The following is a 16044-nucleotide window of genomic DNA, read 5'->3' on the forward strand; positions in this document are numbered from 1 at the left end:
ATCTGGTTCTGCTTGTCCCGTTTCCCAGCCTCCGTATCTACCTCCTGTGTTCTAGCTATCTTCCTGTGTTTCCCAGTCTGTTCCATGTGAACAGAGCCCTGTCCTGTCTGCCTGCACTTTCTGCTCTGCGGTTTCGCTCTGCTCTGTTCTACCTTGCTTGTCCACTGCACCTGCGGTTTCGCCCTGCTCTGCTTGTCCACCGCACCTGCGGTTTCGCCTTGCTCTCCTTGTCCACCGCACCTGCGGTTTCGCTTTGCTCTGCTTGTCCACCGCACCTGCGGTTTCGCTCTGCTCTGCTTGTCCACTGAACCTGCAGTTTCGCTCTGCTCTGCTTGTCCACCGCACCTGCGGTTTTGTTCTTCTCTGCTTGTCCACCGCACATGCGGTTTCGCTCTGCCCTGCTTGTCCTCCGCACCTGCGGAATGCCCGGTTCTTCTTCTTGAACCATGGCAGGAAGTGCTGTTTGAGAAACTCAACATACATTATGGAGTTCATGTTTTCCCCTTCAGGGATCCTAAAAGGGCCGACAATCTCTTTCACCATGATTCCAGCCCAAAACATTACTCCACCTCCTCCTTGTTGGCGCCGTAGCCGTGTTTGCATGGGGTGTCCATCAACCAGCCATCCTCCACTCCATCCATCTGGACCATCAGGATCATTTCATGCATGATAATGCCCCGTCTCATGCTGCACATAACACATCTGCATCTCTGGCTGCTGTGGGCATAAAAGGGGACAAACTTATGGTGTGGCCCCCATGCTCCCCTGACCTCAACCCCATTGAGAACCTCTGGAGCATCATCAAAAAGAGTGTCTATGATGGCGGGAGGCAGTTCACATCTAAGCAACAGCTCTGGGAGGGTATTCTGTCCTCATGCAAAACAATTGAAGCCGAAACCATCCAAAACCTGACAAATTCAATGAATGAGAGAGTTCAGAAGTTCCTTTCGAACAAGGGGTCCTATGTGCAAATGTTACATCACCTAGAATAAAGTTTTGAGTTGAAAACTGTTTGATTTCAGTTTGTAATAACCTGCTAATGCTTATAATTTCAAAAATGACCATTTTTTTGTTCTTTATTAAAATGAAAAGGTTGAAAACTCTGCTGTGCATAATAATTTGGAACATGCATTTTGAGTGCAGTTTGAGTGTTTTATTTTTTTTAAAATATACTGTTATCATAGGTAGTTTGTACAAAAACCTTTCAATTGTACTCTAATAGTTATTTGACTGGAAAATTACAATGACTGTAATTCATATAGGTAATTTGGGAAAATCTGAGAAAATATTATTTGCATAATAATTTGGAACACAGTGTAAATATTATTGGACCGCTCACTTACGAAGAATTCCTTCTTGGGCCTCACTCTGGGCATATAACAAATGGACAGAGATAAATTATGGCTAGCACCTATTCATCCGAACTCATTACTATGGTCGTCCCAGCCCATCAAATTAACAGGTCCAATTTTAGTCCCCTATCCAGTTTACAAGAGATATTTGGATGGCATGCAAGAAACACTTTGATCTGTTCTCTCCAAACTCACCAATGGTCTCTTTCATTTTTCAACCTTTACTACCCAATAGTTCAAATCCAGCAATGGTTCACCCTTGGGTCTCGCCAGGCCTCTTCAGATACGCGTATATTGTGGATAGAGACACATTGGAAATTTTATCATTTGATTGTATCAAATCCAAATTCCCAGAAACCAAATCGGGAATTTTTTCAGTATCTACAAATCAAGCATCTGGTCTCAACCCTTTATGGATCAGCAAAAGTATCCAGTCCAACTGAATTTGAAATAATGTGTAGAAACGGTCGTTCAACTAAGGGTCTGATATCTAATATTTATAGTATTCTTAATGTTCCTAGTAAAAATTCTTGTCCCAAGCAATCATATATGGCTAGATGGGAGAGGCTGTTGAATAAGGATGGTTGGCAGACCATCTGGAACAAGGCGGCTAAAACCTCCATATGTACATTGTACAAGGAGAACCAGTACAAAATGTTAATGTTCTGGTATCATACTCCGGAACTTTAGCATAAATTTGATCCCCGACTCCTGGATGTCTGCTGGCGCTGTGGGTCATCAGGAAGCTCCCAGATTCATATTTTCTGGTCCTGTAAAATCATCTCGTTGATGGCACACTGGGTTAATATAGTGGAAGCCGGGACCCAGTCGGACCTTAGGACGGAACACGTCCTCCTGACACCGAGGATTGCAGGCCCTGGGTCAATCACGGTTGCTCCCAAATTCTACAGCTCCTGCACCTCTTCCTCCTCTTCAGCCTCCATATCCAAAATGACCACATCAGTCGCAAGCTGGAAGCACTGTAGCACTGCCTCGGCCAAGCGGCAACAGGCTGTGCTGAAGCTAATATGCTAATATGCTTAGGTGACAAACCACACAACGCTGAAGAGTTGTGGACAGTTCTTAAAGAGCATGCAGATCTTTGGCTGACACAGCTGAACCTACAGCCAGGCATTGTCGTGTGTGACAATGGCCAGAACCTGGTGGCGCCTCTGAGGCGAGCTCACACACATACCATGCCGCCCATGTGCTTAACCTCGAGGTTCAGCAGTTTCTCAAAACCTACCCGGATCTGCTTGTTAAAGTACGCCGCATGTGTGCCCATTTTAGAGTCAGTTACAGCTTCCGCCGCCCTTGCCGTGCTTCAGCAACGTTTGCAGCTTCCGGCTCACCGACTGGTTTGTGATGTCCCCACGCGTTGAAACTCTACACTGCAGATGTTGGGAAGGATTTGTGAGAAGAGGGCAGTTGTTGACTACCAGCATCAACAAAGCCATCGATATTCAGTTCAGACTCCACACATAAAACCTCATGAGTGGACATGGATGTCAGACATATGTACCATCCTCCAAAACTTTAAGGACTCCACTAAGATGGTGAGCGGCGATGACATCATAATTAGCGTCACCATCCCACTTCTGTCTTCTGAAACTCTCTCTGCTCACAATCAAAGAGGATGCATTGCAGGCGGAGCACGATGAGATGGAGCAAAGAACCATTAAGGGTGATTACACACAGCCCAGCCTCATCTCATCCCAACGTGGATTGGGTGACAATGAGAAAGAGGAGGAGGAGGAGGAACAGCAGCTAGTTTCATGCGCTATAGACGGTACTACCTGCACAACTGTCATACCGTCTGTTCAGCCTGGATGGCCTGCGGACAGGGAGGAGGAGAGCAAAGTCAGTCGTCCTCGTGGTGAGGACACGGAAGTCTTGCCTGTTAACAGTCTGGCACGCATGGCTGAGTTTATGTTACGCTGCCTTTCCTCTGACCCTCGCGTTGTCCAAATTTTGGGTGACAGTCATTACTGGTTGGTGACACTTCTAGACCCATGCTACAAGGAGAACTTTATATCTCTTATTCCTGAGGCGGACAGGTCTACAAAAATGGGGCAGTATCAGAAGGCCATTGTTGCGGAACTATTAAAAAAATTCCCATCTGAAAACGCTGGCGGCAGAGGTCACAGTTCGTTAGACAACCAAGGAGTACAGGTGAGAGAGACACAACTTCAATCCAGCAGAGGCAGGGGAACACTGTCAAAGTTCTGGGAGAGTTTTCTCAGCCCCTCCCATCGCACAGGTCCTGAGGCGCAGGGTACTCTCACAAGGAGTGCAAAGTTTGGGACGATGCTGAGGGAGTACCTTGCCGGCCATATCAACGTCCTCAGTGATTCCTCTGTGCCTTATAATTATTGGGTATCCAAGGTGGATACGTGGAATGAACTGGCTCTCTACGCCTTGGAGGTCCTGGCCTACCCTGCCGCTAGCGTTTTATCAGAGCGGGTTTTTAGTAAAGCTGGTGGAATTATAATTGATAAGCGCATCCGCCTGTCAACTGAAAATGCTGACAGGCTGACTCATAAAAATGGCAGGATTGGGCCAGACTTCTCAACACCACCAAATGATAGCAGCGTAACAAACTCAAATACAGTGTCTTTTTTTGGGAGGTGTATTCCCATGCACCTTTTCACACCCACACATGGGTATACGCTTCCCGATTTTGGCTATTTGCTATTGTCCTCCTCCTTATCCTCCACTACTATATCACCAGGGTGACTGTGGTCCATGATGCAACACCCACATAATTTTTGTAAAGGGTGTTTATGATGCCCGTAAAAATTTTTTTTTATACAGTATCATAGAATCATAGAATGGTAGAGTTGGAAGGGACCTCCTGGGTCATCTGGTCCAACCCCCTGCTCAAAGCAGGATTCACTAGATCATCTCAGACAGATGTCTGTCCAGCCTCTGTTTGAAGACGTCCATTGAAGGGGAACTCACCACCTCTCGTGGCAGCCTGTTCCACTCATTAATCACCCTAACTGTCAAAAAGTTTTTTCTAATATCTAATCTGTGTCTCCTCCCATTTAGTTTCATCCCATTGCTTCTAGTCTTTCCTTGTGCAAATGAGAATAAAGATGATCCTTCTACAATGTGACAGCCCTTGACATATTTGTAGACAGCTATTAAGTCTCCTCTCAGTCTTCTTTTTTGCAAGCTAAACATTCCCAAATCCTGCAACCGTTCCTCATAGGACATGGTTTGCAGACCAGTCACCATTCTGGTCGCTCTTCTCTGAACTTGCTCCAGTTTGTCTATGTCTTTTTTAAAATGTGGTGCCCAAAACTGTACACAGTATTCCAGATGAGGTCTGACCAAAGAGGAGTAAAGACCGATAATGACTTCACGTGATCTAGACTGTATGCTTCTGTTAATACATCCCAGAATTGTATTTGCCTTTTTTGCTGCTGCATCACACTGTTGACTCATGTTCAGTCTATGATCTATTAGTATACCTAAGTCTTTTTCACATGTACTGTTGCTTAGCTCTATTCCTCCCATTCTGTATATGCTTTTTTCATTTTTATTGCCCAGATGTAGTACTTTGCATTTTTCCCTGTTAAAAACCATTCTGTTGGTTGCTGCCCACTGCTCCAGTTTATTTAGGTCTTTTTGAATCCTCTCTCTCTCTTCTCTAGTATTAGCTATCCCTCCTAGCTTTGTGTCATCAGCAAATTTAATCAGTTTACCCTCAATTCCTTCATCTAAATCATTGATAAAGATGTTGAACAATACAGGTCCCAGGACGGAGCCCTGTGGTACCCCACTTGAGACATTAATCCAGCTGGATGTGAAGCCATTTACAACCACCCTTTGAGTCCGATCACTAAGCCAGTTATGAATCCACCTAACAGTTGCCTGGTCCATTGCATACTTGGTCATTTTTTCAATAAGGATGATGTGAGATACTTTGTCAAATGCTTTGCTGAAGTCAAGATATACTATATCTACAGCATTTCCCTGATCCACCCAGTCAGTGATTCTGTCATAGAAGGAAATTAAGTTAGTCTGACATGACTTGTTAGTTACAAACCCATGCTGACTCTGGTTAATCACTTCATTCTTATCCATGTACTTACATACATGTTGTTTAATAATTTGTTCAAAGATCTTTCCTGGTATAGAAGTCAGACTCACCGGCCTATAGTTCCCTGGGTCCACCTTCTTCCCCTTTTTGAAGATAGGAACAACATTTGCTCTTCTCCAGTCTTCTGGGACTTCTCCTGTTCTCCAAGAATTTTCAAAGATTATGGAGAGTGGTTCTAAAATTTCTTCTACAATCTCCTTCAGTACTCTGGGGTGTAATTCATCTGGACCTGGAGACTTGAACTCATTTATGTTAGCTAAATATTCCCTCACAATCTTTCTGTTTACTGATAACTTGGATTCCTCTATTCCTTTAAATGGACAGTGAAGATCAGTTGATGTTACATTTTCTTTCTGAGAGAAAACAGATGCAAAATAGGAATTAAAAAGTTCGGCCTTCTCAACATCCTCTCTTACCATTTCTCCATTTTCATCCTGTAAAAATCCTATAGCATCTTTGACTTTTCTTTTACTTTTGACATACCCCCAAAATCCTTTTTTATTGCTTTTGACATCTCTTGCAAGCCTTAATTCATTGTCAGCTTTAGCTAACCTGATACGTGCCCTACAGGATCTGCAGACTGCATTATAATCTTCTTTAGATATGCCTCCCTCTTTCCATTTAATAAACATTTCTTTCTTTCTTTTTAGCATGTGTTTAAGTTCTGTGTTCATCCATCCTGGTTTCCTTAAATGCTTCCCATTCTTCCTACTTTTCGGGATTGTTAACGATTGTGCTTGGAGAATCTCATTTTTAAAAATTTCCCATCCTTCCTGGACATTTTTGTCCTTAAGGACATCCAGCCATTGGATCCCTCCTATTCTCTTTCTGAGACTCTTAAAATCTGCCTTTCTAAAATCTAACCTTGAAGTTTGAGTCTTCACATGTCTTCCTCCTCTAGTTATCCAAAATTCTATAATAGCATGATCGCTGCCTCCTAGGGTCCCAGCCACCTTTACCTCCTCAACCATTTCCTCCCTGTTTATAAGAATTAGATCCAAAGTAACAGATCCCCTTGTTTTCTCCCCTACCTTTTGGAAGATAAAGTTGTCAGCAAGAGAGGATAAGAATTTGCTTGACCTGTTAGTTTTACTTGAGAGAGATTCCCAACAAATGTCTGGATAGTTGAAATCTCCCATGACCACTACGTCATATTTTTTGGAGAACTTGGTCATTTGATACATAAAGAGTTCATCCATATCTTCAGCTTGCCCAGGTGGCCTGTAGTAAATGCCTACAATGGTGTCCTTTCCGTTGTTCTCTCCTTGTATTCTTACCCAAACAGTTTCCACAGAACTCCCAGTCTCTGAAGCTTCAATCTCTGTGCAGATATACGCTTTTCTAACATACAATACAACACCTCCTCCTCGTTTATCAAGTCTGTTTCTTGCAAATAAGTTGTATCCTTTTAGCCTTTTATTCCAATCATGTGTATCGTCCCACCAAGTTTCAGTGATTCCAATGACATCATATTCCTTTTCCTGCATTAGTAGTTCCAATTCTCCTTGTTTGTTGCCCATGCTTTGTGCATTTGTATAAAAACATTTTAGTTTGTGATTGGTTTCTCTTCCTCCCATATTTTTATTATTTAGATTTTTTTGTCTTTGTTCTTCTTTTCCACTTCCAGTAGCAGAGATCTCAATAGTATTTGTCAGCTGTATGGCTTTTTTTGGCCTTTTGCTTCCCTTCCCACATTGTTCTAGTTTAAAGCTCTTCTGATGAGTGTAGCAAGGCGACTTCCAAATACATGTTTTCCAGTCTTCGTAAGGTGCACCCCATCTCTAGCAAGTAGTCCATCGTATAGGTAATTCATTCCGTGATCCAGAAATCCAAATCCTTGTTGACGGCACCATCGACGTAGCCAGTTGTTCACCTGTAGAATCTTATTCCACCTCATTGTTCCATGGCCATCCACTGGGAGGATGGATGAGAAGACCACCTGCGCTCCCAATTCTTTCACTTTCTTGCCTAAGTCTTCAAAGTCACTGCAGATGGTTTCCAGGTCCTTTCTTGCGGTGTCATTTGTCCCCACATGTATTAGCAGGAATGGGTAGTGATCTGTAGGTCTGAAGAGTCTTGATATCCTGTCAGACACATCTTTAATTTTTGCTCCTGGAAGACAGCACATTTCTCTTGAGGTTATGTCTGGTCTGCAGATAGCGGCCTCTGTTCCTCTTAACAGGGAATCCCCCATGACCACCACTCTCCGTTTTTTCTTCACAACATTCTTCTTTCTCCATCCAGGAGGATTCTGAGGGCTTACAAGGTTATTCATTGCTGGCAAAGTCTTATCTTGCTGTATTTCTTCATGGTTCTCCTGTGTGAGAGCCTGGTACTGGTTCCTGAGCAGTATGGGTGCTGACTGCCTCTCGATCCTCCTGCTTCTGTGGGTCACATGCTTCCATTCCTCTGTTTCGTCAGGTGCAGTTCGAATTTCTTCTCTTTCTGAATCATGAAGAGATAATTCTGCTCTGTCTAAGAACTCTTCACCTTCCTTAATGATTTTCAAGGTAGTTAACCTCTCTTCTAGATTTCGCAACTTTTCCTCCAACAGGGACACAAGCTTGCATTTCTGGCATGTGAAGTCTGGCTTTTCCACTGGCAAGTCTGTGAACATGTAGCAGGATATGCAGCTCACCAAATGGCTCCTGGACTCTTCCATGTTCTTATTGTTAATGTTCTGAAAACAGTGAAAAAAGCATAAAAAAAAAGCTTCAAAATGCGGCGCGCGGTTTACCGATGTCCTCTTTTCAGCTCCAACAGCCAAAATCCAGTGTTCTTTGAGCTCGCGGAGACTCTTCACTTACCCCAAAATGCAGTGGGAATATGCAAATTATCTCCTCAGGACTCCTCCCCTGGTTTACCGATGTCCTCTTTTCAGCTCCAACAGCCAAAATCCAGTGTTCTTTGAGCTCGCGGAGACTCTTCACTTACCCCAAAATGCAGTGGGAATATGCAAATTATCTCCTCAGGACTCCTCCCCTGGTTTACCGATGTCCTCTTTTCAGCTCCAACAGCCAAAATCCAGTGTTCTTTGAGCTCGCGGAGACTCTTCACTTACCCCAAAATGCAGTGGGAATATGCAAATTATCTCCTCAGGACTCCTCCCCTGGTTTACCGATGTCCTCTTTTCAGCTCCAACAGCCAAAATCCAGTGTTCTTTGAGCTCGCGGAGACTCTTCACTTACCCCAAAATGCAGTGGGAATATGCAAATTATCTCCTCAGGACTCCTCCCCTGGTTTACCGATGTCCTCTTTTCAGCTCCAACAGCCAAAATCCAGTGTTCTTTGAGCTCGCGGAGACTCTTCACTTACCCCAAAATGCAGTGGGAATATGCAAATTATCTCCTCAGGACTCCTCCCCATGTTCATGTATACCCCCCAGGGGGTAAATGTTTGTCAGCCCATACACTTAGTACATGGGCATTACAAGTATAAGAGACCCGCTCCTTTCTAATGGGAAAAAATTTTGATGAGGCCCTCCTCCACGTCTTTTCCAAGGTGCATTGGAGTGCCTCCCACTTTTTGGCAACCCTTGCATTCACAGCATAGGCCAACACTATGGGAGACCCACTTCCTAATAATGGGAACATTTTTTTCAGGAGACCCTCCTCTACGTCTCTTCCAAGGGGCATAGCAGTAGGTCCAAATTTTTGGCAGCCCTTGCATTCACTGCATAGGCAAACAGTATGGGAGACCCACTTCCTAATAATGGGAACATTGTTTTCAGGAGGCCCTCCTCTAAGTCTCTTCAAAGGGATATTGGGGTGCGTCCAAACCTCTGACAACGTTGTTGACAGCAGTGACCAGGGAGTCAGAAATGCTTCCAGGCGTCTTCCCCATGCTGTTCCCATGTCATTTGCGCACTGTTCCCATCAATTTGGCCAATTTTTAGCCCCTCTGCAGTTGGGGGGTAGTTGCCTGAAAAATGCTTGAGTTTCCCATAGACTTACATTGGGCTCGTTGCTCGGGTCGAGCACTCGAGCATTCCAATTTGCTCGACCAGAGCATCGAGCATTTTAGTGCTCGCCCATCACTAGTAAAAATGAAATTTTTTATTAGCTGTAAATTTGTCAGTTACACAAGTGTTAGTAGGTGTAACTGGACCCCAAAATTTATTGCCCAAATAGTCGCAAACACAGTGATGCCCTATATGTTTTCAGAAAATACTGTTTGGCCACTCAGAAGGTCTGAGAAGGACAGAGTGCCATTTGGTTTTCGGGCACAGATTCTGCTAGAATAGTTTCAGGGCACAGAAGTGACTCCATTGTAGAAATTGCACCTTTCAATGAATTCATCTATGGCTGCAGTGACTAGTAACATCCACGCCATGCTTTTTTTGTGGAGAATTGCAAATATGCCGGTTTAGTGCCCATATATTGTGCCCAGCTTGTGCTTCTGGCGACATGCACCCTGTAAATTCTTAATTGGGCTCTCTCTACTACAATAATGCCAAACATGTGGCCACTTACTGTGGTTTAGATACAGTGGGGCTCACAAGGAGGGGGCATTTGGATTTGACAGTGCAGATTTCACCAAATTTTATTTGAGGGGGTGGGAGCCATGTCGCTTTTCCAGAGTCTGTGCTCTAACAGTAACATGGGAACCCTCCATATTTCCAGTGACAGATGATGAACCCGAGTGGGGGCAGGTTTTATGTGGGGTAAGTTAGTTTTATTGGTAACATTATGGGATACATAACATTTTTTGATTACTTTCAGTATAAGGCAGGGATCACATTTGTTTTAAGCATGCACAGAACTGTGGTCGACCGCACTTGTGCGCTAAAAAGACACTAAAGTGATGGGACACCACTGGAACAGAGACCAGACGGAGTTCAAAGTGACCATCTGTCTCATTATAGTGAGTGGCTCCGTCAGGGTTTTGTCTGAATCGCGGTTTGGGGGATTTACATGGAAACCACAATGTAAATTCTCATCGGAGAGCACAAGTTAAATATGAACTGAACCTCATTCCGAATTTTAGGAGGTAGAAAGAACAAATAGACAGCGGTACAAGAATAGTTCTTATTTTTATTTTTGCATGGTTCACCGTGCAGTATAAGTGATAAGACGGCTTTATTTTTCAGTCAGTATGATTACAACGATACCAGATTTACAGTATATAGTTTTTTTTTATGTTTTGTTACGATCACACGCTGAAATGCTTTGTTAGAAAAAAAATAGATTTTCGACACCATATTCTGAGAGCCGTAACTAATTTTTTGGCGAACAGAACTGTATGGGGGCTTATTTTTTGGGCAAGAAGTTGAATTTTTTTTGGTACGATTTTGGGGTCTACAACTTTTTTTGTTTGCTTTTTATTCAGATTTTTCATACGCAGAATGAACAGAAACCAACATTTTAGTTATTGTTTTATTTATTTATTTTTTGCGTGGTCCACTGTGAGAAGACAGATTTATTCTTCGGGTCAGTATGACTGTAGCGATAGCAGATTTATATAGTTTTTTTATTATTCTTTGCTACTTTTACACACTGAAAACAATATTTTACAAAAATTTGTTTTTGTATCGCCATATTCTGAGGGCTGTATTTTTTTTGCCAAATGAGCCATATTAGGGATTATTTTTTTGCGGGACGATTTGGCGTTTTCATGCATACAATTTTTTTCTCTCTTTACATATGACTGATTGCTTTTTATTCAATTCTGTGTGTGTCTGTATGATGAAAAAGCTACTTTTTTTACTAACTTTTTTACATTGTTCACCGTGTGGAATAAATAACGTGACAGCTTTATAGTTCGGGTCACTGGATGTAGCAATATTAAATTATGTTTTTTTTTTGTTTTAACACAAAGGCTACGGTTTAGTGGCGAAGTGGGTTTTCGTAATTTATCTGCACTTTTTTTTTACTATTTTTTATTTATTCATGTTTCACAGTGGGGCTAAGTGAATTTTTTTTCCTTTGATCATTGGTCTCATGCATTGCAGTACTTGTGTACTACACTGCTTAAGACCTGTCAGTTTCTCACTGACTAGACTGTTAGACCCTACTTTTTGCTAGGTCCGATAGGCCATCATACCATCAGATGACCTCGGGGTGCTATGACAAGTTTCAGCACCCACGATTACGATCGTGGGGGACAGATAGTGTTAAAGGGGATGTTTTAACGCCTTTTAACCACTTAAAATTCATATACAGCTGTCACCCGTGTGATTTTTGTCCGCTGGGCGGAGCAATTTACTTATTTCTCAGTCGTTTTAAAACGGTGGTGAGGTGAGGTATAAGGTCTCTTAACGGCGGCGGCTTTAATGCAAATCGGCGCACCTGTCAGCAGGATTGTGCTCAGTAAACTACATACACTGTCAGGTGGGCGACATTACACTGATTAATATGATACCTTGGTTGATGAAATCCATCCCGTGGTTCTTGTGTAATCTTTACTTTCAGTTTGGAGATAATGATATGCTAGTACTCCGGGGCTGCCTGTGGGGGGCGCTCTATCTGGTGTTCTGCTTACATATTCATCTGTATGCTCCTATGACCGCTCACTGTGTCTTCACTGACCTGCCTCCTATTTTATATAATGCATCTAGTAGTGGGGGCTAGGTAAAATAGGAGGTAGGTCAGTGAACGATCAGTGACTTGTCATAAGAGCATACAGATGAATATGTAAGCAGAGAACCAGATAGAGCTGCTTTATGTAAAGATTGAAGTAAAAGAGAAGACCTGTACCCTAACCCATATGACATACACCATTAAAAAGAATAAAAAACATGCTAAAAAAATGATGATCAAAGAAGAACGATCCAGCAAAGAACGAGACTTTTCATATTCAACTTTTTTCTATGTGCGGCCCAATTACCAAGCTGAGTTTGAGACCCCTGATTTAAGCCAGGTAAAGATTAAAAAAAAATGTTAAATTGTGAATTTCTACATCAATTCTACACTGTTACCATACTGCAGTCATTTTATGTTACTAGTATCCCAAAATCTGCTAAAAATTGAGAATCAACTGGTCACTTCATTTTGTGGATTATATCAACCAACGATTTTCAAAAAGTAGTACGCTTATGTCACAAGGAAATATCCTGCATCCCAAGTTATTCTCCACCAGGGACCACATAAACACTCTTTATTCAAATATGATCACGTATTAAAAGAAAATACAACATATACATTAAAGAATCGTAGCGTTTATTCTGAGTACAAAACAGGTTTCAAAGTGTTAATTAGAACATAAAAAAAGTTTTTAACATGCAGTCATTGTAGAAATATTAAGAATTATATATCGGTTTACCTATAAATAAATTCTGCTATATTTGAATATAAAAGCTAAATATTAGCATAATTGAAAACATATATATGTTTCTCACATCATCCAAACCTACAACATAATTATTTACTAAAAATACAAGATGTAAACACTTAGGCCCCCGATTCATTAAGACTGACGCTGTATATGCCATTATCAATGAAGAGGTGTAGTGGAGTAAGAGACGCCCGCGACTTATAAAGTTTGCCTGATTCATTAAGTGGTGTGCATCTCACCAGAAATCTTACACCAGAATGTAAGTTACCCTACAAATGATCATGAATTAGACAGGCGGGTGGTGCCATTGTCCAGTACTGCCCAATTTTTTCAAAACTGGCATGAAAACACCAGTCATAAATTTTTTTAACAACCCAATGTTGCGACTCCAAGGTGTTTTACACTAGAATTGGGGCTTTAATATATACTACATAGACAATTATACTGTACCTGCACTGTACCAGACTTTTACCAGAAATATTGGGAAATTCGGGTTGAAGGAACACTGATTTTCTCCTATTAGACGTTTGACATTGAGGAACACCTCGTCTGTCCAGGAGTTACATAGCGGCAGCTGTACCACCCAATGACACGGAGTTTCACCAAACTTGATGTTAGATCAGTTGGAAAAAAATAACTAGAGACACTTAAAAGAGGTTTAGCCACTTAAAATGATGACCAATCCAAGGGAAAGATCATTAATATAAAAAAATCGGTGGGAGTTCAACACACAAAACCACCACTGATCAGCTATTATCACCCCTGATGAGCGGCCAGTTGTAAACAGTCTAAGGAATGGAACAGCACAGCTCGGTATATGGTGTAGTGGCTGCTGCACCATACTGCAGATCAGCTCTTATTCTCTTCAATAGAAGCTGATCATCAATACCTGACAGCAGCCACTAAAGACAGTATGGTGCGAAGGATTGGTCATCAATATATAAAGTAGCAGAGGACCCCTTTAAATACGTGCTGTGAGTCTATGTATAGCTGTGTGGCATAAGCAAGCATTTTATGAACTCAATGATATATATCTGTAAATATTTATGTCCATAGGGACACTTAATATATACAAATGCAGCATTTCCTATAGCTAAAGCTTTCTAATTAGATAAAACAGTAACTGCTGATTATTTTAGCTGAAACTTTTATACAAATTAACATTGTAACTGATACACATGAACTTTAAATAAACCAAACATGATATTCTCTAGTGTACAGTTAAGTGATCAGAACCCTGTTCCAGCGGCAACTTCGGTAAGCGGTAGCTGTGCCACAACAATGACGTCTCGCAGGGCCTGCTAAATCAGAAGAGGCACGGGGATGATGGCAGATTGGAGGAGGCTCATGGAGCTCTGGTCGGGACCAGGATTCTGCAAATCTACTTCTACTAGAGGTTCTTCTAAGGCCAATTTCACACATCCAACATTCATGGTAAAAGTATGAACCAGCTGTGGATTTCCTGTCCCAAACTCAGATGACTGTTGAGTCACCGACCCTTCCGCAGTGTACACAGAACAAGCTGAGAAGTGATCTCTACACAACAGGGAGATTCTGCCTTTTCTGCGGAGCTTGTTAACACTGAAACTGCACAACAAATCTTTTTATATAGATACTGATAGGGAACACTTAACTTACGAAATATAGATACCTTTGTGGTTAATAATTAAATGCATGCATTTTCATCTAAAAATCAGTTTTTGCAATAGGATCTCATTAAAATTCTTCGACTGGTTACTTTCGATAACCCCTATGTATCACAGTACATAGCAGGCTGAAGAAGGAGTTAACAGTTAAATTTGTGAGTGAGTTTCTTCTCGTTCTGATGCCAGTCTCTGTAATTCTTATCTTCTTTCCTCTTCCAAGCTGCTGTATAACCACCTCAAAGATCAGCCCAACTTTAATGCGGTCATAAATCAACTTAGAAGCGCTTAGGAAAAGAGAAGGACAACAAACACTGCCATCAGAACGAGCTCAGTAATTATTGGGGTTGTCCGGGCTAATGATATCAAGGACTTATCCTTAGAATAGGTTCTCAACATCAGATCTATGGGTGTCCAAAAACTGGCATCCCCAAACAACCGATCGGTTATTAGGTCCATCAGCAGCTGGATGTAAGCAGTGGCCCCGCCCACACTGCTGCCGCAAGTCGGTAAGGAAGGAAGTGATGGGCGGCAGCAGCAGGATGGGTCCACCCACAAAAGCAGGACTGGAGCCAACGCAAAATGTAGGCTGGCGCACGGCGACCGGCAAGTGACAAGCGGTGCGGACGGTATCCCTGACGGTGACTGGGGCCCCCCCATTTCTCCAGGGACCCAGGATTTGCCCTGGTGCACCGGGAGGTTATGCCGGCCCTGGGCTGTGGCAATGACCACAACCTCTGCCCCCTGATGACATCTCATTTGAGAATCCATAGTGCATGCTGAAATACAAAAACAAAATGTCATCAAACAGGTAATTAAAAAAAAGCAATTAGAGAGAGCAGAAAGGAAGCGATAAAGACTTTTTAATCAAAAGTATATTAGAAAAGAGATTTGATTATTACATTAAATAGACAGACATTTAGGATTAAATCAATGTTAGTTTCGGCCTTCCCCTTTAAGCTTCTGCCAAATTGTTTTTATAGTAGAGCGGTAGACAACACTGCTCTACTCTGACAGACTGGCAGAAAAGATCCATGAAACAGTGTAATCTGATCCTTAAGTAAAGTTTTACGAAGGAATATCACATAAAAACATGTAAGTGTACATAAATGATGACAGGATGACAAGTTTTCCTAAACATATCAACATATAAAATATATTTGACTAGTAATATACATAATGTTTCTTGTATGTTAACTTGTTATGTTTCTCCAAATATATTAGAACCTCAGTAAACATTTTGGCACACGTTGATTTCAATGTCATCAGTCTAATCAATCAATGATTTTAAATCAGGGACATTTTTTATCTCGAGATCGAGTAACATCTGTCCAAATGCTTTTCCCTGCAAAAAAAAAAAAAGAAAAAGTGTGTAAAAATCCAAATATAGATTATGTGGTACATATAAACATACAGGTATATGGAACCTAAGATGAGTAAGAGATCCTTTTATAAATGGGAGAGCTTGATCACCTATGAGTACATATCATATTTCTGCAAAGCAGTATACTACCTGATGAGACAGAGATCTAATATAGACCATTGGTTAGGTCCAAAATAGATAACCTGTGTCTTGGTTCAATAAAGGATCTAGTGGAAATCTATTTCTCTTTTTGGAATCCACCAGCTGATGTAGGGACAGTTATCAGGTAAGCGATTCCCATTGGAA

At 41.9% G+C, this 16044-nt stretch overlaps 1 protein-coding gene across 2 annotated transcripts in view; it reads right to left on the reverse strand.

Moving 5' to 3' along the window:
- Positions 1 to 15221: 15221 nt before the first annotated feature.
- The window catches only part of LOC141157621 (uncharacterized), a 143601-nt gene continuing 142778 nt past the window's right edge, over positions 15222 to 16044 (reverse strand). For both annotated transcript variants that reach the window (XM_073645117.1, XM_073645125.1), the window contains exon 21: positions 15222 to 15720. In XM_073645117.1, the coding sequence (XP_073501218.1) occupies positions 15646 to 15720 (75 nt within the window). In that variant the 3' untranslated portion in view covers positions 15222 to 15645. The remainder of the gene's footprint in view (positions 15721 to 16044) is intronic.

Source organism: Phyllobates terribilis, unplaced genomic scaffold (assembly GCF_046119375.1).
Source record: "Phyllobates terribilis strain yellow unplaced genomic scaffold, ASM4611937v1 Scaffold_1__5_contigs__length_1240528914, whole genome shotgun sequence".
Taxonomy (NCBI): domain Eukaryota; kingdom Metazoa; phylum Chordata; class Amphibia; order Anura; family Dendrobatidae; genus Phyllobates; species Phyllobates terribilis.